This window comes from Polypterus senegalus, chromosome 1, assembly GCF_016835505.1.
Source record: "Polypterus senegalus isolate Bchr_013 chromosome 1, ASM1683550v1, whole genome shotgun sequence".
In the NCBI taxonomy this organism is placed as follows: Eukaryota; Metazoa; Chordata; class Cladistia; order Polypteriformes; family Polypteridae; genus Polypterus; species Polypterus senegalus.
The window spans coordinates 299,138,957-299,164,114 of NC_053154.1; the positions used below are offsets into that span (position 1 = coordinate 299,138,957).

Genomic DNA, 25,158 nt, shown 5'->3' on the forward strand with positions numbered 1-25,158 from the left:
ATCCTCGCAGTGGAAGAGCCCGGATCTCAATCCCATTGAGCACGTCTGGGACCTGTTGGATCGCAGGGTGAGGGCTAAGGCCATTCCCCCCAGAAATGTCCAGGAACTTGCAGGTGCCTTGGTGGAAGAGTGGGGTAACATCTCACAGCAAGAACTGACAAATCTGGTCCAGTCCATGAGGAGGAGATGCACTGCAGTACTTCAAGCAGCTGGTGGCCACACCAGACACTGACTGGTACTTTTGATTTTGAGCCTCCCTTCATTCAGGGACACATTGTGAAACATTTTTAGTTTATGTCTTATGGTGTTGACTCTTTTAGTGTTCATACAAATATTTACACATTAAGTTTACTGAAAGAAAAAACAGTTGAAAGACAGAGGACGTTTCTTTTTTTGCCGAGTTGTTTATATTTAAGAAACAACTGTAAAACACATCTCTTCTGAAAATATCTTCTGATATGATGAATATCTGATTAAAGAAAAAAATTACATCTTTTACTTGAGGCAATCAACTTTTGTTACCTGTCCTACTATACTTGCTGAACAGGCATTGGCTTAATGCCACTCGATTAGGTTTACCTCTTTTGTAAGTCACTTTGGATAAAAGTGTCTGTCAAGCAAATAAATATAAACATAAAATGCAACAACAATTCAAACAAAAAGATCTAAATAAATCAAGAACTACTAACTGACAGTGGTTCTGTACTGGTGTTTCACAGGCCTGGGGAGGATTTCAACCAGAACATGTACCAAGAGGTCTAGACTAATTCAGTTCTCAAATTATATCGCCAGAAGTCACTGCCATTGAGACACTGTGGATTACATGGGAGGACAGAATTTCTCTAGCCCAGAAGAAACTGAAGGGAAAACCCACTGGAAGCCTGCTGAATACTGGCAACTGTGGGCAGTCCAAGAATAAGTTAGGTGTTTGGCCTTTAAGTACACATTAGGCCTCGACTCTGCTGCGAAATTAGGGGCTAGAAGGGAAGGCTGTTGAGCAGTGACTACAAGAATTCAGGAATATGTACTCTGGATTTGTAAGGCCCTGTACCCTACAAATAAAACAGCTGGGCATGTATAAATGGCTGCAAAGATGGCCAGAATGATAAATGCACCAGAAAACAGATTGCCAAGGAATAAACAAACACAGGAAAAAGTACTAGCCTGGTTAAACAGTGTGGGTATATGTATGACAGTACTATACAGTAAGCAGGTGTACTTTTACTAGGTTCTTTAATGTTTTTTTCTGGATACTGCCTGCATGAGCTTAAACTGCCCATAACAATGTTGACTAGGTAGACAGACCGGCCTTCCATTTAATTCAACCATAAACACCTTCACTCCAAAAAAAAAAAAAAACACCATTTTGAAACTAAACATGGAATTAGACATACCCAAATAACTATTAAATGGTGGTATTTTAAATTCAGAGAAGGAAATATGGACTTTTTAAAGATGCTATTAATTATACATTTTAAAAATGTGTGACATTTTGCAAAGGCAAGCAGTATTAGGATAGGTCTTTAATTTTAATGTAACTTAACTGTATTAATGTGAAAAGGATAATCTGGAGTTTACTATTAGCGTGTTTACAAGTGTGTGAACAACAAGATTACTCACAGAAACCAGATTTCTAAAATGTCACGTAAACCCTTATTCTGATTAGAGAAATCAGGTTATTGGCCTAAGAGAAACATGATTAACAGAGAGATTTTTCAGTGAAAACCTGATTATGTGGATATATAAACCCAAAACCACATTAATGTTGAGGATTATGTAGTTTTTGCATGTGCGTTAATGGTTGGGTGATCGCATTATTCTTTGCTTTGGTTGAAATACTCTGCCTCATTATTTCAAAAATTGTTAAATATATAGTGAGAAGCTCAGCACAGTAGTAGGGTACCATGTTAAAAGTAACATGCTTTAAGTAGTCAGATTACTTTTTAAAGTTGCAAGTAACCTAACATTTATTGAAGTAAAAGTACCTGCTTTATTATTATTCCAGCAGCACTGGGTATAAAGCAAGAAGATACATAGCAGGGCTCATTTGCACAGCTGGCAGAAAACAATTTTCAGTATGCAATCCAGTAACAACCTATAAATAAAGTGTCGGCCAAAGGTGGCATGTCTACTTTAGGATTCACAGTGGGCAATGAGGATAATTCCTTTTTGGCACAGTTTAATGAGGGAGTGTTTGCCAAAGGCCAGAAGACTACTTGTTAATAGAAATTATCAAGAAACTGGGTTTCTGCCTTAAGTCGGGTTATTCAGTAAAATTTCAGTAAGTGTGTTCAATACTTATTCCCTGTCTCATTTCACTATATTACACATAATTTATCGACTTGTTTGCTTTGATTTCTTTGTACGTGTGAACTACTTGCTTTGTTACCAACATCTGGTGAAAATTTCATGTCAATAGCCCCATTAGAAATACATTTAATGAGAAAAACGTTGACGTGCTCAATACTTATTTTCCCCAAATATCCCAATTTTCTCCCTCTTCTGAAAAATGAGCAAGCCAGATTTATTGGTGACTTTTAAACTGGCCTGGTATGACAGGCTTTGGATAACTGTGCAAATGTGCTGTGCACCACACAATCAGATGTTACCAGTCTATGATCCAGTAAATGTAGGACTAATGGTTTTACAGACTTGTAGACTTGGTGCTAGAATGGCAAATTTGCTTATCACTGGCCTAAGGAAAGTTTACCTTTCTAAAGTGAAATAAATATGCACCAATTAATCCCCTCAGACATATTCAGCTAAATACAGTTCCAGAGGTTCAGAGCATTCATTTGTTAGGATTGTACTAATTTTTAAAAACTGACAGGTTAACCAAAGTACAATCTTGAGGATAAATTTTATAGTTAATCAGGCGGAGTGGTGGCTCTGAGGCTAGGGATCTGCACTGGCAATCGGAAGGTTGCCGGTTCCAGTCCCATAAATGCCAAAAGGGACTCAGCTCTGATGGGCCCTTGTGCAAGGCCCTTAACCTGCAATTGCGGAGCACTTTGAGTAGTGAGAAAAGCATCATATAAATGCAAAGAATTATTATTATTATTAGTTGGGTGCATGAAAGTACTGGGAAACAGGAAAAGTAATTATATCACTTAACCATAGCTTCACAAAAAAAGTGCCCACCTACTTTAATAATTTTAGGTTAAAAAATACCAAACTGTACCAGATACATAACATACTGTTTCTTGAAAAAGCATTTTAATATTTCTACCACTTACCATCATAATTTTCAGTGTTCTTTATCCTGGTAAATGTCATGAGGATAAACAGAAATACTAAAAAAATACTTGCTTTAACGAATTCCTCAGGAGGTTCGAGCCAACTCAAAGACAAAACACATTAAATTTTTTTATATTGAAGGTCTATGGATATTACTTTGTAAATGGTAACATCTCAAATAGTAGATATCAAAGAGGAAATCCTCAGAGATGAGATGTAAACAAATCATCAACTTGGAAACTTTGTCCAAAGCACTGCTGCATTACACTAAATAAACAAATTTAAACAATGTCTGCCAGAGAAAAGTTAATCAAATCTTTCCTGCTAACAATAAAGGCAATTGGCCACACTTCTTATAGAGATGAGCAACAAATTTCACAGATCATACATTTGAAAGACCATACAGAGTCCTGCTCTTGTACATAAATCATATTTCAATAAAATAACTATGGATATTCAGTTTCTACATTTTTGGAAAATGTTCAGGCTTACTATACCCAGTTCATATAACCCAAGATATAAAACGGGGTTTAACAGCTATTTATAATACTGTTAGGAAACATAATGTTTTCACAAACCACAAATGCTAAGTTTTGTTTCATCAGCAACAAGCTGTCAAATCCACAACTGTACAGGAACTAATTAACTGTTATTAATTTAATGAAATGTATCACACAGAGGAAACTGGATCAAATTAACAGGCAAAAAAAATTAAATGGACTTGTTAGTGTGCATGGTATAGCCAAATTTGATTAAAGGTCAAATAACAGTTTATACAAAAAAAGGCCACACACAGCAAAAGGGGTTTTAAAAAAAAAAAAGGTTACAAAAAAAGTATTCAAGAGTTTTTGTTTTTCTTTTTTTTTTAGTTTAACTATGCAAGTTTAATGCCAAGACAGTACACAACCTGGTGAATCTATGAAATAAAATATTAAGAAAAAAATATGAAAATCTCTATACAGTACTGCTGTCACATGCCTCACATTTCCAGATACATTCAGTCACCAGTATTTTCAATTCACATGAAAGAGGTGTCAGAGGTAAAGAATGAAAATGTAGCCTTGAGATTTAAAAGTTAAAAACCTTGCCTATCAGGCTAAAAGCTGTTAAATGCTCTGCTATTAATTGCCAAATTAACAGTTTTACACACAACAGTCTGTCACTGTTAATTTGACATAATCTCAGTATTAAAATGTGGCAATGTATGAGATAAACTTCTCGGTATACAGAAAATGCACTTTTCATTACAAAATGCATCTTAAAAATTATTTCCAAAACAGCATATTCAAATTGATGGATGCCCTGCAGTTGATGTCAATTCTGTTAGTGGGCAAATTCAGGACAAGTACTCAGATCTAACCAAAATAAGTAAACAAATCAGTAAAATGAGACATCTTGAAAACGAAACACAAAAAAACAGCAGAATTTTGAAAATAAAAGCAGAGATGATTGTAATTAAGTGATAACTATCTAATGTTTCCTTAATGTACAATTTTAAACAAGATCACTAAAAAGCAAAGTCAAGCGGATATGTGACAATGTGAACCCTGGACTTTAAATGAAAGTAAAGGAGTTGTTGCAAATTAAAGTAGGATCTCAGTCTTTACTAGCTCAAGTAGCAGTTTGACGATAAGAGGTCTGAATAAAGAAATCTGATCATCTGATCATATTCTTTGGAGAGACGGGGGAAAAACAAAAACAAAAAAATAAATAAAAAACACGCATTGACCCTGGTTAGAGATAGATTGAGTGCAGGTGTACAGTTGCCTGACCTAGAACTATTACACCATTAGGCTTTCCCCCTCCGTCCTATATTGTCATAGCTGTGTATTTCCCCTCATCCCCAATGGCTCCCTACGTCAGGGCTTATGATGATCCAGTATGTACAAGCACATTTTAAAATTTCCCTGGTTCCAGTTTTTTTTCTACCGTCAACACTGATTAAGGCTCAGAATATGTGGGATTTCCCCCGACTACCACCCTACCAAATCACTCCCTGTACTCTTTTTTTTTTTTTCTTTCTTTCTTGGGATAGAAAGAACTAAACAGTCTCTACCCTCAATTCCTTATTGTGCAAAGAATCCTATAAAATTCTGCCCTTGATTTCTGGTTGGTCCAGAGACCTTTCTCCTCTCCCTTCGCCTCTTTCATGGAATACAGTCCTCTCCAATGTAAGGTGTTGTTCTAGAAACCCAAAGTACCAGCACACAAAGTTGAAAACTTAGGATAGATCTGTGGTTTCTGAGGACAGATTGATGTCATTTATGTTTGGTAGAATGCCTAGAAGGGGTTGGGCGGTCTCATGGCCTAGAACCCCTGTAGATTTTATTTTTTCTCCAGCTGTCTGGGGCGTTTTTTTGTTTTTTTTTTGTTTTTTCTGTCCTCCCTGGAATCAGACCTTACTTTTATTCTATTTTAATTAGTGTTCCATTATTTTTAATCCTTATTTTGTGTTTTTTTTCTCTTTCTTCATCATGTAAACCACTTTGAGCTACATTTGTATCAAAATGTGCTATATAAATAAATGTTGTTGTAGTTGTTTCTGATGGACTTCACTGCTGATCCTCTGTCAGTTCTGTTCCCTTGGTTTACCTTGCTCTTTTTCCCCACATGTTCTGGCAATCTCCCAGTCATTTCTTTAGACACACACGTCACCTACCAAAATCCCTTTCTTTCCTGCAGTATCCCTCGGTTGCCTTAAATCTTTCTTCTTTTAGACCTTTCCAGGATTCTGCTCAAATTCTCTCAATATAAAAGTTATGCTGTCTAATTATTGTATCCTGCTGGAACACACCTGAATGCATCACTGTCGACAACTGGCAGTCATCCTCATAAAATTTAATACATTTGGAGTTATCTGCCGTGAGGATTAATTGTGCTTCCAGTAATTCAACTGTATCCTGGTCAGCTGCAGCTCAATTATTTAAAACTCAGCTTGCAACTTCTTGATTGTCTCTCTTTTTTTTTTTTTTAAAAAATAATCCCTTATGTCCATTTATTCCTATCAATTTTTTTTGTTTAATAAAAAGTTGATCTCCAAAAAAACAAATTCTGTAAAGTCTACAAAATCTGTTCATTTTATTACATAGAATAACTTGCACCATTCAGCTCCACAGTTAAAATTAAATTTTTGCCCTGCCTGTTATGAATTGCTGGATACGTATCAGCCATTACTTCCAAACTATTAACCTGTTAAGATAAGTGGGCATTAAGGGTTTTAGAGGTAAGCAAATTCAATAAACCTAGCCACAGGGGATGCACAAACCAGTGTGTTTCTTCGGGCCAGTCCCAAGCCTGGGTAAATGGGGAGGGTTATGTTAGGAAGGCCATCCGGTTTAAAATTTTGCCAGATTAATACGCAGGCAACAATATTCATTTCAATACTGGATATGTCGTGGCCCGGATTTAACAACAGCCGCCACCACTACTGTTAGCGGAAATTGGGCTACTGTTGGCTGAAGAAGGAGAAGAGGGGAGATATATGGCCGGAGGCAGGTAAAGAGTGGAACTGAGGGTAGCAACTTTGAATTCTGGCAGTATGACTGGTAAGGGAAGAGAGTTAGCTGATGTGATGGAGAGAAGGAAGGTTGATATATTGTGCGTGCAAGAGACTAAATGGAAGGGGAGTAAGGCCAGGTGGATTGGAGGTGGATTCAAATATTTCTGTTATGGTATGGTTGGGAGGAGAAATGAGGTAGGAGCTATTCTGAAGGAACAGTATGTCAAGAGTGTTTTGGAGAGTTTCAGACAGAGTAATGATTATAAAGCTGGAAATTGGAGGTGTGATGATGAATGTTGTTAGTGCATATGCCCGCAAGCTGGGTGTGCAATGGGTGAGAAAGAAGATTTTTGGAGCGAGTTGGATGGGGTGATGGACAGTGTACCCAAGGGACAGAAAGTGGTGATTGGAGAGGATTTCAATGGACATGTTGGTGAAGGGAGCAGAGAAGGTGATGGGTAGGTAAGGTGTCAAGGAGAGGAATGAAGGTGGTCAGATGATAGTGGATTTTGCAAATAGGATGGACATGGCTGTAGTGAATATGTATTTTAAGAAGAAAGAGGAACATAGGGTGACATACAAGTGTGGAAGACGATGCACACAGATAGATTATATCCCATGAAGGAGGGTCAATCTGAAGGAGGCCGAAGATTGCAAAGTGGTGGCAGAGGAAAAAAGCATAGTTAGACAGCATAGGATGGTGGTCTGTAGGATGAGGGAGATCAAGAAGAGGAAGAGAGTGAGGGCATACCCAAGGATCGAATGGAGGAAGTTGCAAAAAGAAAAAGACTGCAAGGTTGAATTCAGGGAGGTGGTAAGACAGGCACTGGGTGGTAGTGAAGAGTTACCAGACAGCCAGGCAACTACAGCAGATGTAGTAAGGGTGGTTGGCATGAAATCTGGATAGAAGTTGGAAAAGTAATTCTGTTGGAATGGGTAAGTACAGGAGAGAATACACGGGAAATGGATGGCAAAGAAGAGGGATAGTCAGAGAGACTCAGAAAGTAGAAAAGGTGTACGATGAAGAGAGAGGTGGCAAAGGCTAAAGAAAAGGCGCATGATGAGCTGTATGAGAAGCTGGAGACTAAGGAAGGAGAAAAGGACCTGTACCGATTGGCTAGACAGAGGGGCCAAGCTGGGAAAGATGTGCAGCAGATTAGGGTGACAAAGGATAAAGACAGAAACATACAAGTGAGGAGAGTGTGTTGAGAAGATGGAAACAGTACTTTGAGAGTCTGATGAATGAAGAGAATAAGAGAGAAAGAAGGTTGGATGATGTGGTAATAATGAATCAGGAAGTGCAACAAATTAGCAAGGAGTAAGTAAAGACAGATATGAAAAGGATGAAGAATGGAAAGGCCACTGGTCCAGAAGATATGCCTGCTGGAAGCACTGAGGTGTTTAGGAGAGATGGCAGTGGAGTTTTTAACCAGATTGTTTAGTGGAATGTTTGAAAGTGAGGATGCCTGAGGAGTGGAGGAGTACTGGTACTGATTTTTAAGAATAAAGGGAATGTACAGAGCTGTAGTAAATACGGGAGGGTCGGGGGTAAAATTGATGAGCCACAGCATGAAGTTAAGTGAAAGAGTAGTGGAAACTAGGTTAAGAAGGGAGGGGATGATTAGTGAGCAGCAGTACAGTTTCATACCAGGAAAGAACACCACAGAGGCCATGTTTGCTCTGAGGGTGTTGATGGAGAAGAATAGAGAAGGCCAGAAGGAGTTGCATTGCGTCTTTGTGGACCTGGAGAAAGCATATGACAGGGTAATTAAAGAGGAGTTGTGGTATTTTATGAGGAAGTCAGGGGTGGCAGAAGAGTATATAAGATTGGTACAGGTTATGTAAGAGGAAGTGTGACAGTGGCGAGGTCTGCAGTAGGAGTGATGGATGCATTTCACGTGGAGGTGGGATTACATCAGGGATCGGCTCTGAGCCCATTCTTATCTGCAATGGTGATGGACAGGTTTACATAGGAGATTAGACAGGAGTCCTAGGTTTGCTGATGACATTGTGATCTGTAGTGCGATTAGGGAGCAGGTTGAGGAGACCCTAGAGAGGAGAGGAATGAAGGTCAGTAGGAACAAGACAGAATACATGTGTGTAAATGAGAGGGAGGTCAGTGGAATGGTGAGGATGCAGTGAGTAGAGTTGGCGAAGGTGGAGGAGTTTAAATACTTGGGATCAACAGTACAGAGTCCCGGCGATTGTGGAAGAGAGGTGAAAAAGAGAATGTAGGCAGGGTGGAATGAGTGGAGAAGAGTGACAGGACTGATTTATGACAAACTGTTATCAGCAAGAGTGAAAGAGAAAGGTCTACAGGACGGTCGCAAGACCATCTTTGTTATATGGGTTAGAGACAATGGCACTGATCAAAAAACAGGAGACAGAGCTGGAGGTGGCAGAGTTAAAGATGCTAAGATTTGCACTGGGTGTGAGGGGGATGAATAGGATTAGAAATTGGGAAAAGGATGCTAAAGATTGGCCTTACTCTATTCCTCTTGCCTGGCAGCTCTAAGGGAGGGTTTATGGATGTGGTGAGAGGACATGCAGGTGATAGGTGTGTCAGAGATGCAAAGGACAGGAAGATATGGAAAAAGATGATCCGCTGTGGCAAACCCTAACAGGAGCAGCTGGGGAAAAAAAAAAAAAAAAAATGAATAAGAAGGTAACCAAATTCAGTAACAAAAAATGGTACAAACACAGCAATACTTAATTGTGTAACAAGTACAGTTTTTTTTGTTTTTTAATATAAACAGGAGGGTAACTTTTTCTTGTTTATTGTCTTTTAAAAAAAGAATGGGCAATGAGCCACTATTACATAATCATTTTGTTTCAGTTTTAGCTTGAGCAAGTAATTTTCCTAGGATAAAGTAAACCCAATTACATGAACAAGTATTTAAAAATACACTCACACATACAAAAACAGTCTTCATTAATACTATACTCAATCCATATTGCCAAATTTCCTCATGTGGACAAATAAAGTTCTATCTATTTATCTACATAAAATGCTAGCAATTTAAACAAGTGGTATGTGCATTAGAATGGGATCCCCATTCAGTCTTGGTCAGTTTAATGAATTTTCATGTATGTTGCTATATAATACTTTGTTCTTCACAACAGCTGTAAAATAGGGTTCTTAAAAAGGGGACATCCAGTGGAGCTAATTAACTTTAGTGCCTACTAGAGTAGACTGTGAGTTACCCTTGTGTAACAGCCTAATCTGTTGGAACAGAATCCGAGACAATTGAAAGATTTATGTAAAACTGTTCAATTTAAAAAGTCAGTAACTTAGCAGTTGAGAAATGTTATCACTGTTAGGAGAAGAGAAAACTGTAAAGATGCAGGTTTGTACGGCACACTGAAGCATAACCATAACATATATAAGCACACCATATTTCCACTACACCACATATTGTATAAACTAGACAAATATGGACATCCTAGCTTATCACAAAATAATGTGTGAACATCATTTTGAATCAAATGTATATTTCATTCTACAGACTAAAGCTACATTCAAGAAACTAAGTCACTAAATATTTCATTTGTGACTTGTGTAAAGAGATGTCAGGCAAAAAAAAGGTATCCTTAGAGTGACTATACAGGGTCAGTTTTCAGTAGTTTTTTTTTCAGACGATATTTTGTATCCAACCTCCTCAAACCATTGCCCATCGTTATTTGAAGCCATGTATATGGGCTCCATTTATATTAGTGTAACTTAATCAGGGATACAGAAACTGAGAAATGTTTGTCAGAAGATTTAAGACATTATGACAAACTAAGAAAAACTTCATAACAATTTGAGTAGCCTCTTCAATAAAAAGGATTTAAATAGAGTTCATGCACAAAATTCCTAAAAAATGGTGCACCCTGCGCTAGTCAGTGCACTTTCTCTAACTGAACCAATCATTTGATTCTTTACATTTATCACAGGCAATGAAATCTTGCGAAAATGCAAAATAAATGCATAGACAGATTGACCACAACACTGTACCAAAAATCGATCAATAAAAAAAATGTAAAACAAATAATTTCTCTAAAAATGTTAAAAGAACATTTAATAGTTTATTTCAATAAAAGAAAAAGCTTCTAAAAGATTCCTTGTTGAGATTTACAAAGAATTAATGCACTGTATTTATTTTTTATAATAAAAAGTTGCATTCAAAAATATCCAAATCCTTCTTGTTAAGGCTCTAAAAAATAAAGTTGCTACAGTGAAAAACACTATGTAAAGGCTGCAATAGTTCAAAAGCATTACATAATTATTAACACATTGAAGTTAAACAGTCTTTAATGAGTACAGCTGTACACTCAATGCACTGTCTCTTAAAGGAATACGGTCTTCAAACTAAATATTTACACAAACTGCAAAAGTTCAAACATGTGAGCAGAATACCTGTCTTATTCCAAGAAGGAAAGCCATTTTTGAATTGGTGTGCTTTCAGGGCCTAGAACACAGTTATCCAGACAGCACACCTCTCAAGCCAACAGTCCATCTGTGTGTTGGTAGCTTCTATAGAAATGGCGACATCATTTAAACTCAAGGGTTCTGTGCCAAAGAATGAAGTAAACAGGCTCAGACACGCTCTGTTAAATCTCCAGAAGCTCTCGGTGCACCCTTCCTGCTGACACTCTAAAGCGCTGTGTCCTCTTGTAATGACATCAGCACATGCAGCTCTGTACACAGCTAGGGGGTGTTTGATATTTCAGGAGTTTAAAGACCGCTGAGAGAACAGTCTGTATGTATAATTAAAGTGAAATACAATGCTAAGAAAAACACTTCACTTAACATAACATCACAAGGCGAATTAAGGCCACTGAAGACAAAGGACTAAAACATGCTAAACAAATTACACCAAAAAAAAAAAATAAATAAATAAAAAATAAAACATTTGAGGAAAATGACAAAGCAATATTAAGAGCTACCTTAAATTGGAATAATTGCGCTCTTATTAAGATTAAACTATTGCACACTTATGGGGCAGGAAAAAAAATCATTAAAATAGACGGGTGCTCATAATCAAACTTCTGGAATACAAAAACAATTGTCACTTAAACCAACACTAACAAAATCTAAACATAACACCATTACCAAATCAATCTCATTATACTTTCATTTACACCAATAAAAACAAACATCACAACTCTTTGGAGCATGTTTGTCAACAAGTCACTTTGTCAGGTATATTACTTATGCTGCTATAAAATATTTACCACCAAGACCTGAATTTCATTTGGAAGAGAACCGACTCCTTCCCAAATGTTTCAAAGAGTTTGGTTTTGATTGATTAATCTAAAATGTGCATATACTACATTTATTCAGCAACTGAAAATTAGTGCTAAAATAAAAAAAAAAAAAAATCAGCAATTATTACTGTATATTGGTACCACATGAATGCAAATGTCCTGAATAACAAAATTCAGAATATTTTCGTTTAGATCTGCTTATCTTACAATACACTTCAAATATTTTTTTCAGAAATCCAATGACAGGTTTGTGTAATTTTACAGATTTTTTTTTTTTTTTTCTGTCCGCCCTGGCCATCGGACCTTACTTATTCTATGTTAATTAATGTTGACTTATGTTTATTTTTTATTGTGTCTTCTATTTTTCTATTCATTTTGTAAAGCACTTTGAGCTACATTTTTTTGTATGAAAATGTGCTATATAAATAAATGTTGATTGATTGATTGATAATTTTGGTTTGGATTAAAATATGGAGCACACACCAGATGCATACTGAAACTGAATGAAAGTACTTTTGCTAGACAAGTCAAATACATTTAAACACCTGTTGCTTTAAATTTCAGATCTCACTTTCTTTCTACACACTTGTCCAAACTTTAAGGTTACCTTTGCAGTACTAGGGTGTTGTACCGTGTTAGCCATTATGAATGCAGAGAAAAGCCAAGCAAAATGACACCTTTTATTAGCCAACTAAAAAGATTACAATATGCAAGCTTTCGAGGCAACTCAGGCAAGATGTAATGCGAAATGCTACTTTTGCGAAATCAAACTTGTCAACTGATTACAGATTATTTCAGAGGTCCTGTAATGCAACCTTTGCACTGCTGTTTTGAAGGAGTCTCACATACGGGACTTTGTTTTTGCTTACGTCTTTGGACTAATTCTGGATTAGCCATTAAACTGGATAGACAAATTAAGACTATTTCCCATTTGCCTCTATTACTGTCAGATATATACTGTAAATATGCATGAATGAATCATATATTTTCAGTTTTGTACCAATTCCATATTGGGATAAGAATGGCAAAAACTGAAAGTTTTTTATTCCATAAAAGAGCAAAAGGAGCTTCCCACACAATTTTAAACATGCTGCTTAAACTAATGCAGTAACAACACTATACACAACACAGAAGTAATAATTGAAAAACCTGAACTCAGTCATTCTAGAAAATTAAAAGGTTCACTCAAACTAAACAGATTTATTCAACACATTTGCTGATGTAAACTGTAGGCATTTAAGTTAAAACTTTGTGGACTAAAATGCGTTTCTAAACTAGAATCGAATCATTAAGATTGCACAATGTTTATAACACATTTCCTTACAATAACCACTGCACATGGTGCAATTTATAGTTCTAAACAAGCAAGACCCCCATTTATGGAGGACTGAACTGCAGTTTTCAACCCAATTAACCCCACCATCCAGTTTTTTATTGTGGATCACAAATTTATGGTTATTTACAATACAGTGTACAGTATAACTATATATTCTGTGTGCACATTTGCGATTGCCTTTAGGAGAACTGCATAAAGTCCCTTTCATTCACTAAACACCTGTCACTCAATTCCTTACAAAAGGTAATGAATGACACATCAAAGGAGTATTGACATTGGGGAAAACACAAATCAGGTACAAGTTACATGTAGATGTATTCTGCACAACTCTCTGCTGCCACACTGCACTCAGTAATTAATATATTGAATATCGTTTCAGATGTATATAATATTACATCACATACATTGAGCACTAGTTGCTTTAAAAGGATACTTCTCCATTTTCTGCGCTACTTTCTCTGTTCCAGACACATTGTACTCCTCTCTCTTAGCAGCTGGTTTGTGACAAACCTGTCTACAGAGCGCAAAGTTATTAAATATTTTTATTAAGAAAATCTACAGGCTGGAAAGCAAAAAGTTTATTACCAGTGCAAAACGAAAGGATTGCTCTGGGACAGAATAAGCATTATGATATTACATTTGAAAGTGCAGGATTTAAAAATGGGGAATTTGGAGACACTATTTAGAACGTATAATCTATTGAAATGCATTTATTATCACAAATACATATTTATGACAAACTTTACATATATTGATAGTGTTGAGCAGAATTTGTCTTGTGGTTTATATTTATCAAATTACAAATGAAAGACCAAAAATACCATTCAAGATATTTTAAGTAAAATGAACAAAAGCAAGGTGAAGTAAGCCAAAAAGTGCATGTCGTAAAATGAATTTTTCCGTCATCAAATTTCATATAAAGATAGCACAGTGAGAAGGATGAAAACTGAATAAACTAGAATGAATCTCTCCACTCCTGGTATTAAACTCTATTTAAAAATTCTGCAATATAATGCCGAGGATTGTCACACATGTTACACCACTTCATAACAGCTGCAACGCTGCATTTAGCTAGACAGGAGGGGTAAAACTCTTACAAACTGTCAGTGGTTTGAAAAGTAAGGATAGAATGCTGAAGCATTATCTGAGGGCATAAAATTGTGCCATTGAGACTTTTTGCTTTGTGCTATCAAAGAAACTATTAGATTTTATATTAACAAAAAGTTGCTTGACTAAAGTTACACAAACCAAAAGGGGTAGTTAAGTTGGTTCTATAATAACTCCAAAAAACAAATTATTCAATTTTCCTTAAAATAAGTTAATCTTAAACTGATCTTGTCCTTAAAAATATTTTTAAAGTGCATTTTTTTTAAAAATAGTGTTGGGTCAGGTTTACCAAAGCACCCATAGACCATTTTAGGTATTTCAAAAAAATCTTGACTACCTTATTACTTTAACAAAAAATAAATCTGAATGATAAAATACTGTGTTGTTTATACAGTTTTATTAGAGGACAAAAGTCTGTTAATATTCCTTATTGCAGAAGTTTTTATAAAATTCAGTTAAATGATTTGTCAAAGTATGACCATCACTAAAACAAATCTAGAAAAGAAAATAATTGGAGAGTGTTAAAGGTAGAACATTTTCCATCATCGAGCACTACAAAACTGTAGCAGTGAAGGCAGGTCCCAGCATCCCTTGACCCTTAACTTAGCAAGCAGGCTTGAAAATGGATGGATGTCTAAAAGTATACATACATATTTTATGTTAACACTTGGTTACAAACAAAATCATGCTAACAAAGTTGAAATAACATCTGGAGCCCACACAGCCAACAAAACACTAACTGTAATAATTGTAGGAAAAAAGCATCATACTTTAAAAATGTTAAGAATACAATGAGAATGGAGGCCTTGACAGATATCAAAACCAGAATTTATAGCTCTTCAATATCAATTTAGAACAGTTTTCACATCAGCTACTTTTGTGCACTATTACATGGTCATTTATTATAGGTCAAATCAGTGAATGCTAACATGCTTCTACAAATGAGATTACAGTTACATAGCACATATTACTTAATTTCATATTTTATAGTGAATCCTAGGTCACTTCATGTAAGAAAGCATTATATATTAAAATACAGAATGAAATGTATTTATTAGAGATTAATTTAGTAAGATGAAAATAAAATAGAATAAAGAAACAAGTCCGGTTTCAGAAATGAAAAAGTTAAGTCGCTGTTTTGATGACTGGGCTCTATCTACTGAAAGTTTTCTAAGGTTAACGAAGTGAAAAGATTGCATAAGATGTTAGTGGCAGGTTGGGATTCTGGGAATGCTTTAGAAACATTCCATTAAAAAAATCCAGTGAAATGCAAAGAACTAGGATGATTCCCAAGTTCTTTGGTATATATAATTACATTATTATTCCAATGCACCTTTTAAGAATGAAAGCAATTGTTTTATATATAATAAATGTTATCTAAATGCTGTATACTGATAAATCTTAAGAGCAGAGTATGACAATAGAGCAATTTTGATTCACCGTCTAATGCTAATACATAATTGCCAAAAACCACCCATTTAAAGTTTTGGTTGGAAAGTTACTACTTTCGTTAATGAAGCAGACAACCTGCTCTCCAATGAAAAAGACTATTCTGTTTTCTTGACAAATGCAGGATGGTTGGTCATAAAGTTTGTCTTTTAAATGCAGGACCTACCTGTCTAGAGTCCAGCTTTCTTATGTGTGCATTTTAAGTGATTTATAGTTATGGAAAAACGTTTTTGAAGAAATACTATTATGACACTTGGAAATCCTAGACTTGATAGGCCTAAGCCATTTATCACACAACACCTGTCCTACCTTGGCTTCCGAGTGCTGCCAATTGCCAAGAAGCGAAATAGTTTCTATCTTTACACTTCCTGCAGTACTGCAACTCTTAAACAAAACAGAAAAGACATGCATATATTCTGGAATATATATAAAAAACAACCACTCAAATACGACTAACCATCACCAACCAAAAGTTAAACTGAATTTAGACTCCCTTAAATGATTCTGTTCAACAGTGGCAAACACTGCTCTTTGTTTATTTAAAACAAAAGCTGTTCAGTCGGTAATCAAAACTGTAAAGCACTATGATGCTCTTGCCATCAGATTGTGCATTTGTTTCTGTGAAAAAAATTATCCTAAAAAGTAATTAAGTGGTCAAAACAGTTACTCAAAAGGCAAAGAGACAGAGTAAAATGCTATCTTATGATAAGAAAATAAAAATCTAGGTCCTTTGAAAAGTGGCATGTTGCTTGACAAAGTCATTACTCCCTTAACATTACAGTATAACAACTATGTACATAGCATTTGCATTGTATTAGGAATTATAAGTAATCACAGAGGTTTTAAAGTAAACAGGAGGATGTGCTTAGCTTATATGCAAAAACTATGTAATTTTTTTTTTTTTTTTAAAGGGATGTGGATGTTGCTATCCACAGGAGGTTCTGGAAGCAATAAACATAAGTTTAGAAAATGACCCCATGAAATATTTAAAAGATTTCAAGATTGATCATTCTAGGAATATTCTGCCACTTAAAGCTACTGCTTTTTTCCTGTCCTCCCTAACAATCCAACCTTAACGGACTCATCTTTAGAGATTTACAAAAATGACACGATATATTAGTAGAAAATTAGAGTCCTTTTGTATCTATTTTAGGCAAGTGCAAGAGTTATTTATTCATTATTGTAATTTTAATTTGTTTGTTTATAAATATTTCTTTTAAATTTTGCAAAGCAGTTTGAGCTACATCCCATTTATGAAAATGTTATAGAAATAAATTATGTTGTTTAAGACAGCTTGCATGTGTCATTACTGACACACACAGAGTACAGTAAAATTCTTATTTACCTGTGCCTTACAATATTTGTAAAATGAATGTTTTTCAAGTATGTTTAGTACAACTACATAACAGCTGGGGAACAAAAAAATCACGGCATAGAAGAGGTTTTAAATAAATAATCAACACCTTGAGAGCATGCAGTCCTTCCATTTCCATTTTTGATTTTATAATTATTTATTTATTTAAATAGAAGAATAATTGAATACATTGTACTATTTGATTTTGTATTGTTTTTAATAAAAGCACTTTATTTAACACCTGCACCTTACTATACGCGAGGGTCCTCATATGTCTCGCTCATCTTGGTTCATGACTATTGACTGTTCAGGTTCAAGAGGGTCCCAAATGAAACTGTGGGCATGGTGCCAACAAGGACTATCACATAGCGACATTACATTTCGCCAGTTTTTTTTTTTAAATAAAGATTTTTTTCATGGACACCATTCTACATGGGCACAACCAATTACTTCTAGTTTTCTTGGTCGTTGCCATTTTATGTATATGGTCTCTATGCCACCCATGTAAAACTGGGCTTGAAAGTGAAAAATAATCTTCACCACTTTCATTTCACAAGACAACAGAAATTCAAGTGGATCTACAGGCCCATCTCTAACCTGCCTTTCTTAAGTAAAGATCTGGAGAAGGCAGTCATTATGCAGTTAAATGACCACCTCAATAAACATGCTATTCTTGATAAATTTCAGTCGGGTTTTAGAACAAATCACAGCAGAGAAACTGCACTCGTTAAAGTAGTAAATGACTTGCGGGTAAATGCAGACAGAGGCCATTTATCTGTTCTCATCCTCTTAGATCTGAGTGCTGCATTTGACACCATTGATCATAATATTCTTAGAAATCGCCTTAGTCAATGGGTGGGCCTCTCTGCCACGGTCTTAAATTGGTTTGAATCCTACCTGGCAGGGAGAAAATTTTTTGTTAGTTGTGGGAATTACAACTCGAAGACACATGATATCCAATATGGTGTTCCACAAGGCTCTATCCTGGGTCCGCTGTTATTCTCAATCTACATGCTTCCGTTAGGTCAGATTATCTCAGGGCACAACGTGAGTTACCACAGCTATGCTGATGACACACAGCTGTACTTATCAAAAGCACCTGATGACCCCGATTCTATTGATTCACTAACACAATGTCTGACTGGTATCTCAGAATGGATGAATAGTAACTTTCTCAAGTTAAAGAGAAAACTGAAATCTTAGTGATTAGCAATAATGGATACAATGAGGCTATTAGAAATACACTGGATACATTAGGATTAAAAGTCAAGACGGAGGCAAAAAGTTTAGGGGTAATTGTTGACTGTAATCTGAATTTTAAATCGCATATTAATCAGATCATTAGGACAGCATTTTTTCACTTAACATAAGTAAAGTTAGACCTCTTATATCACGCGTTTGTTTTCAGTCGACTAGATTACTGTAACGCACTCCTCTTAGGACTACCCAAAAAAGACATAAATCGTTTGCAACTAGTGCAGAATGCAGCTGCTAGAATCCTAACTAGGAAAAGAAAATCCGAACACATTTCTCCAGTTTTGATGTCACTACACTGGTTACCTGTGTCATTCAGGATTGACTTTAAAATTCTGCTTATGGTTTATAAAGCCTTAAATAATCTCGCCCCATCGTATATATCGGAATGTCTGACACCTTATATTCCAAATCGTAACCTCAGATCCTCAAATGAGTGTCTCCTTAGAATTCCAAGAACAAAACTTAAAAGAAGTGGTGAGGCGGCCTTCTGCTGCTATGCACCTAAAATCTGGAATAGCCTGTCAATAGGAATTCGCCAGGCTGATACAGTGGAGCACTTTAAAACACTGCTGAAAACATATTACTTTAACATGGCCTTTCTATAACTTCAATTTAACTTAATCCATATACTCTATATGTTCAATTCATCATAACTACTATTTATGGTGGCTCTAAAATCCGTACTGACCCCTACTCTCTTTTCTGTTTCTTTTTCTGGTTTATTTGTGGTGGTGGCCTGCGCCACCTCCACCTACTCAAAGCTTCATGATGCTCCAACAATGATGGATGGATTAAAAGGCAGAAGTCTACGTGACCATCATCATCACGTCCTTCCGTGAGAACCCTAAATCCAAAGAGGACTCTTTCATTTATGTTAGGTAGAATGCCCAGAGGGGACTGGGCGGTCTCATGGTCTGGAATCCTACAGATTTTATTTTTTCTCCAGCTGTCTGGAGTTTTTTTGTTTTTTCTGTCCCCCCTGGCCATTGAACCTTACTCTTATTCGATGTTAATTAATGTTGATTTATTTTGTTTTCTTATTGTGTCTTATTTTTCTATTCTTTATTATGTAAAGCACTTTGAGCTACTGTTTGTATGAAAATGTGCTATATAAATAAATGCTGTTGTTGTTGTTGATGTAATCCAGATACAGTTTGATTGTGTCTAATGATAGCAATGCAGCACACAATGACATTTAAGTACCAAACATGAACAAAACGTTTTGAACCAGGATAAGCACTCGGTTATAAGTAGTCCACTTAGGATCTGGCCATGGTCCTCTGCACAGTTTTATCAGTTTCTCCATAATGAACAGGTTATAGTAGTGAAAAAGGAATGACAAACCTCACCCTATATTGGAATATTTTTGGAGAGCTTCATCTCAAATTTTTAGATGTATTTGGAGTGGGTGGCAGTTTTATTAAGGACTTCGCACCAATGCCTCACAGATCCAGGGACAACTCTTGATTCACCCCAAGTGAAGTGGATTTTAATAGTCCCCGCCCCAAGTTACATTTAATCCTAAAAGGGAGATGTTAGGCTAACTAGTACTGTACAGTGTGTGAATGTAACTCACTAGTGCCTCAAGTAGAAGAGTATAAAGCTCTACAGTTAGGATTGACAATTACAAAATCTTTTTTCTCCCTTTTCAGACATGTAAAATTTTTCCTCTTTTTAAATTAAAACACAAAAAACAAACTGTTAAAACTGGACAATGTAACTGAGGAGACTGAATCTAATTATAAGATGTGTTTAATTCACCTTGACTGAACAGCTACAATGCAGACTACAATAAAGACAAAACAGCCCAGTATCTTATGTCCCATTGGAGGTGCAACAAAAATGACACTTCAGGACAAAGAATTAATACACAGGCCAAATCAAGTATGCAGTAATGAGACATTTATTGCGTGTAGTAAAAAATAGTTCTTCAAACTCTGAAACTTCCCAAAGAAACTACATAAAGCAAGAAAAAACAAATGTACTAAATTTGTGCTAAATATCATAGTTCTAAGTTTAAACAACTGCTGTCAATTCTAAGTGATTAAAAAATGGTTAAGTTGTACATTGTTACTATGGACAATGATTTTCAAACAATACAACTAGAAAACTAAACCACTAATAATGTAAAAAATGAAATATGTTAACAATATTTGCATCACCCAGATTAAGCTCATTTGTGATTCAATGGAAACGGAGCATTGAGAAGACAGCTTGCTGAAATAAAAATACTGATAAATGTATTTGTTTATATTTTCTAGAGTGAAATGTATATACCGAAAAATCACAGAATTGTTAATTATACCATTATATGGACCCCATCCCTCCAAGAATCTAGCTAAGGTTCCCGAGGCCAAAAAATTTCTATCCTCACTGAAAAACTTAGTTTAATCATTTTCTTAGGGGAAGCAGAAAACACTGATACTTAAAATTTAATAGTGTGAAAGAATCATTACTGTAAAACTTACAGCAGTTTGCACAAATCTTAGATGATTGCAGTTTTGTGGGTCGAGTTCAAGTTTATCCTTTTCTGTATCTTGTTTCTTATGCAAAAGCACAATTACCAGTGCAACATAAGTGATACTTATTTTACTATAACATTTTCATCATAGAAAGAAAATATTAAAATTCATGTCATTTAGAGTTTATTTCTATCTGTTTCTCACATATTTCGATCTCCCTTGGCCATCTTTTGTATTCTATATTTAAAATAGATCGCATTACAAATGTTAGTTAAGAAGTCAGAATTGCAATCCTCTCTAGCAATATTGTATTGCTTTTTATTAGGTCATGTCTGACTTGCTCCTACGCAATTATTTAGCTTGGAGTTTAAAGTAATCTTTTCAATTCATAAGTATGTCTTTAGTATCCCATAAATCTTTCTACTATATGTGCTACCATGTTAATGGCGATATTCATTCCATGAGAAAAACGACATACAGATCGTATTTACGTATATATGAAGTATTTAAAAGTGTACCATAGGTCAGTCAATTGAACTAATAATTTAGATGACAAACATTCTGCGTTCTACATACCTGTTCCTGTAGGAGGTACATATCAGAAATAATGAGACCATTGCGGTGTCAGTTCACAACAAGTTAAAAACATTTTTCACTACAGATAAATATACCATGTTAATCAGTGTAGTGGCATACACAGGACAAGCAAAATAAACATTTTTATTTGGAGTACTGATGCTGGGAGAGAAAGAAAAAAGTTTACTCCATTGATGTCAGACTAAAGCGTAAAGGGATGATCAAACGACATTAAACATCTTGAAGCTGTGCTCCTCCTAGACACTTTCCGTCAACAGCTATGCATTTATCAATATAGCACCTGAAATACTATACAATGCTAAGCTTCAAAATTTTCTTCTAGTCTGTTTACGTTACAGTTTCTGAATACTAATTGTTGTACATTTCTTTTGGGTAATAATGGCCTGCTCACTGATCATCACAATACATTTAGTACATTTACTCAATTTGTGAAATGTGTGCAAACTTGTAATATTCTAACTACTAGCAGGAACATTAGGGGCTACATAATATACAAGTAGGAGTTGTCTGAAAAGAGAATGGAGTAACATTGTAGACTATTTACACATTACTTCATTTTTTTCCCCTGAACAACATTCATGCATTCAACCTTTTTCAACCTTCTATACCAAGAGGAGCACACACACAAAAAAGCAGGTATAATGTAGCTATTCATATCAATGTTTATAATTATTTTGATATTACTTGAAATTCTAAAAGACTACATTAAACACTGGGCAGCATGGCGAGGAGTTGTTAGCTCTGTTGCCTCAAAGGACTCTGTGTTTAAGCCTTTCCCTCTGTTCTTGTCTGTGTAGAGATTCTCTCCATAGCATACATGTGGTTTTTCCTTATACCTCCCAAACAAATGCAGGTTCCAGAGTGAATTAGATTGGGCACGATAATGAACTGGTGCCAAATGTATATGGGACTGACTTTTGGACTTGGAGGCTTGAAAATGTGTATATATTATTATAAAAAAAACTTGTGATCCGCAAATTTGCTGATCAAGTCTTTTGCAGTGAAAAATTGGCCAGTTTAGATCATCACTTTTTCCTCAATCTATATATTATAGTAAGAGTCATAGCACAAACAGTTTAGCAGACCAAGCCAGGGACAACACCACTGTGATTCTTTGGGCTGAATTTATGTCTACAGTTCATTGCTCTCATCTGCCTCATTAATATCTATTATATTTAAGTTATTTGACCACAGCACATTGTGTACCTCTTTTTTATTAAAACTGAATAGAATATTAAACAAAAGTAAATAATTGATGGCAAATATAAACTCAAGTGCTCAATTACTGACCAAGATACTTCTGAAAACACACCCTTGAACGTAAAGGTCTCCAACTGACCAACCATCAAAAGCATTTGCAATTAGTTTAGCAGATTATTATTGAACCAAAGTCTCTCCCACCATTCGGAGAGTAGATATCCTCCAATCAAAAATTAAAAAAAAAAAAAAAATAATTGTTCAGGTTCCGTTTTTTCTAGGCTTTATGGTAATTTAATTGTAGTGCTCTTTAACCTGAAGTATTACAGTAATTGAGCCAGAATGTGTCTCTTTTTGCAGCAAATGTCCTGTAGTGTAAACAAAACAAATCAAGGCTTGTTTTACAAGACAGCAGAAATGACTGGATTATTAGCCTTTACATTAATGAAGGCTGAGTAATACACGGAGAAAAAGGAATCAGAGACACTGTCATGTGCAGTTTTAGAAACAGCAAGAAAAGTTACTTTCATTAATTCAGAACTTATTTTGTCCTTTAATTAAAATGGACACCGTCTGAGTTTGGACAGCAAGCTTATTTTAAGTGCCTCAGCTTTTCAATTGGATAAAGAAAAGATAAAGATGAATTTGAAATTGCTTGCTAGCTAACAATAGTTTTGTTAGCTTAAACAACATGTCTGTTACTTAAAAACATGTTAAGCATGTTAATCTTGTATGTTCTTGATAAACACCTTATGAGCTTTTGATACATTTGCAGCTATTTTAAATATTTGTACTGTGTTTATTATTTGCTTTTGTGTGTTAAACTGTAGAAGTTCTGGTAAGAAACAAGCACTGCACTATTAAAATGGTAATTCATATTTATAGTTACACCAAGAATTACAAGTATCTAGATGATACAATTAACAAAAAAAATATACCTGTAGAAATATAGTAAATGCATACTTCAACAGTAAAAAGCTGTAGTGCAACTAATGATTAAAAACCTATAAGGTATATTTACATTTAAGCAGTGTTTAATTGTCAACACCAAGTAACTGAATGTGTGTGTGTGTATATGTATATATATATATATATATATATAGTTAGTTAGAGAAATTGTTTAAGATTATCATGGATAAATGTTTGTACATATTTTATTAGCATGTATTTTAAGGAAATGTTAATTTTATTATTTTTGTGGTCTCCAAGCAAAAAGCCTACAAAACTTAATTTTATTAATAAAAAATTAACAGTTAAGTTTAATAATAAGAAAAAATACACTTTAATATAAGACATGAGGATCTTATGTGTCTGGTAATGCAGGAGTTTAGTGCAAAAAGTTACGAAAAAAAAAAGTTTCGAAATTGGGCAATCAAGTAACAACATCCAGATCAGCCTTAAAAACTTTGATTGGTGCATCCGGACTCTTGACCCAAAGTTTCTCAGCTTATCCATTTCAGCAATAAAAATATATTCCACTTCTGTATTTTCAATCCCTTCCTACCCTTCTTTTCACACTGATCCTCTCTCCCCTTCATCCACCTCCTCTCCACCAGGTAAGCCCAAATCCTCAGTCCACACCCAACTAAAGACTCTCCCAGACTGAGGGTCATGGGCTCTCCTATGGCCTAATTCAGGAGTACTTCCAGTATCAAACAGACATCTCCAATAAGCACTCCCAGTAAGAACAGTAATACCTGGATATACCAGGCAGCTCTGTGAAAGTCAGAAACCACATTACCATCAGTCCCACTAATTATTGAGAAGACAAGTGGTCACTATAGCCAAGTCCTCAGGACTTTTTTTTTTTTTTACTTTCTCATAAATGGCATATATGGAAAGTATTACAATCGTCCAAAAATTCGACTGAGATTTTGATGAATCTCGACATTTTAGACACAAAGAGTCTGAAAACACCATTTTTTGAATTATGTCTGTTTGTATGTATGTATGCAAGTAAACACGATAACTTGAGTACGCTTTCAGTTAGATTAATCAAATTATGCATACTAGTATTAGGTACAAAACAAATATTTCTATCAACTTTTAAGATATTTCCACTATCCGGAAGAGGTACTCCCCCAGTATAAAGCATTTTATTAAAAATCAAATAATATTACAATACAAACAAGTCAAGTTTAACAAAACTAGGTTTGAAATAAATCAACCCCCACCCATGAGAAAGAGAGCTAGGCCAACAGAGTACAACTTTAAACTAGTAAAAAATGTAAATAGATAAATTAATAAATTAATAAAAATAAACAGAACAAACAGAGGGGACAGAATCCACTTCCTCAACTTAAATATTTACTCTAAAATGTTATGGATTAGATCTTGCCAGGTTTTGAAAATGTTTTGTACAGATCCTCCAAGTGAGAATAAGATTTTTTCCAGTTTCAAATAGTACAGTATA

At 35.3% G+C, this 25,158-nt stretch overlaps 1 protein-coding gene across 2 annotated transcripts in view; it reads right to left on the reverse strand.

Moving 5' to 3' along the window:
- LOC120514464 (WW domain binding protein 1-like) overlaps positions 1-25,158 on the reverse strand; it is a 45,174-nt gene that overhangs the window by 13,505 nt on the left and 6,511 nt on the right. Inside the window, exon 1 of one of the 2 annotated variants that reach the window (XM_039734868.1) lies at positions 11,136-11,279. The exons of the other annotated variant lie outside the window; for it this stretch is intronic. Coding sequence (XP_039590802.1) covers positions 11,136-11,162 — 27 coding nt within the window. The 5' untranslated portion in view covers positions 11,163-11,279. Of the gene's footprint in view, positions 1-11,135; positions 11,280-25,158 lie in introns of those variants that run through there. 2 annotated transcript variants of the gene reach the window in all.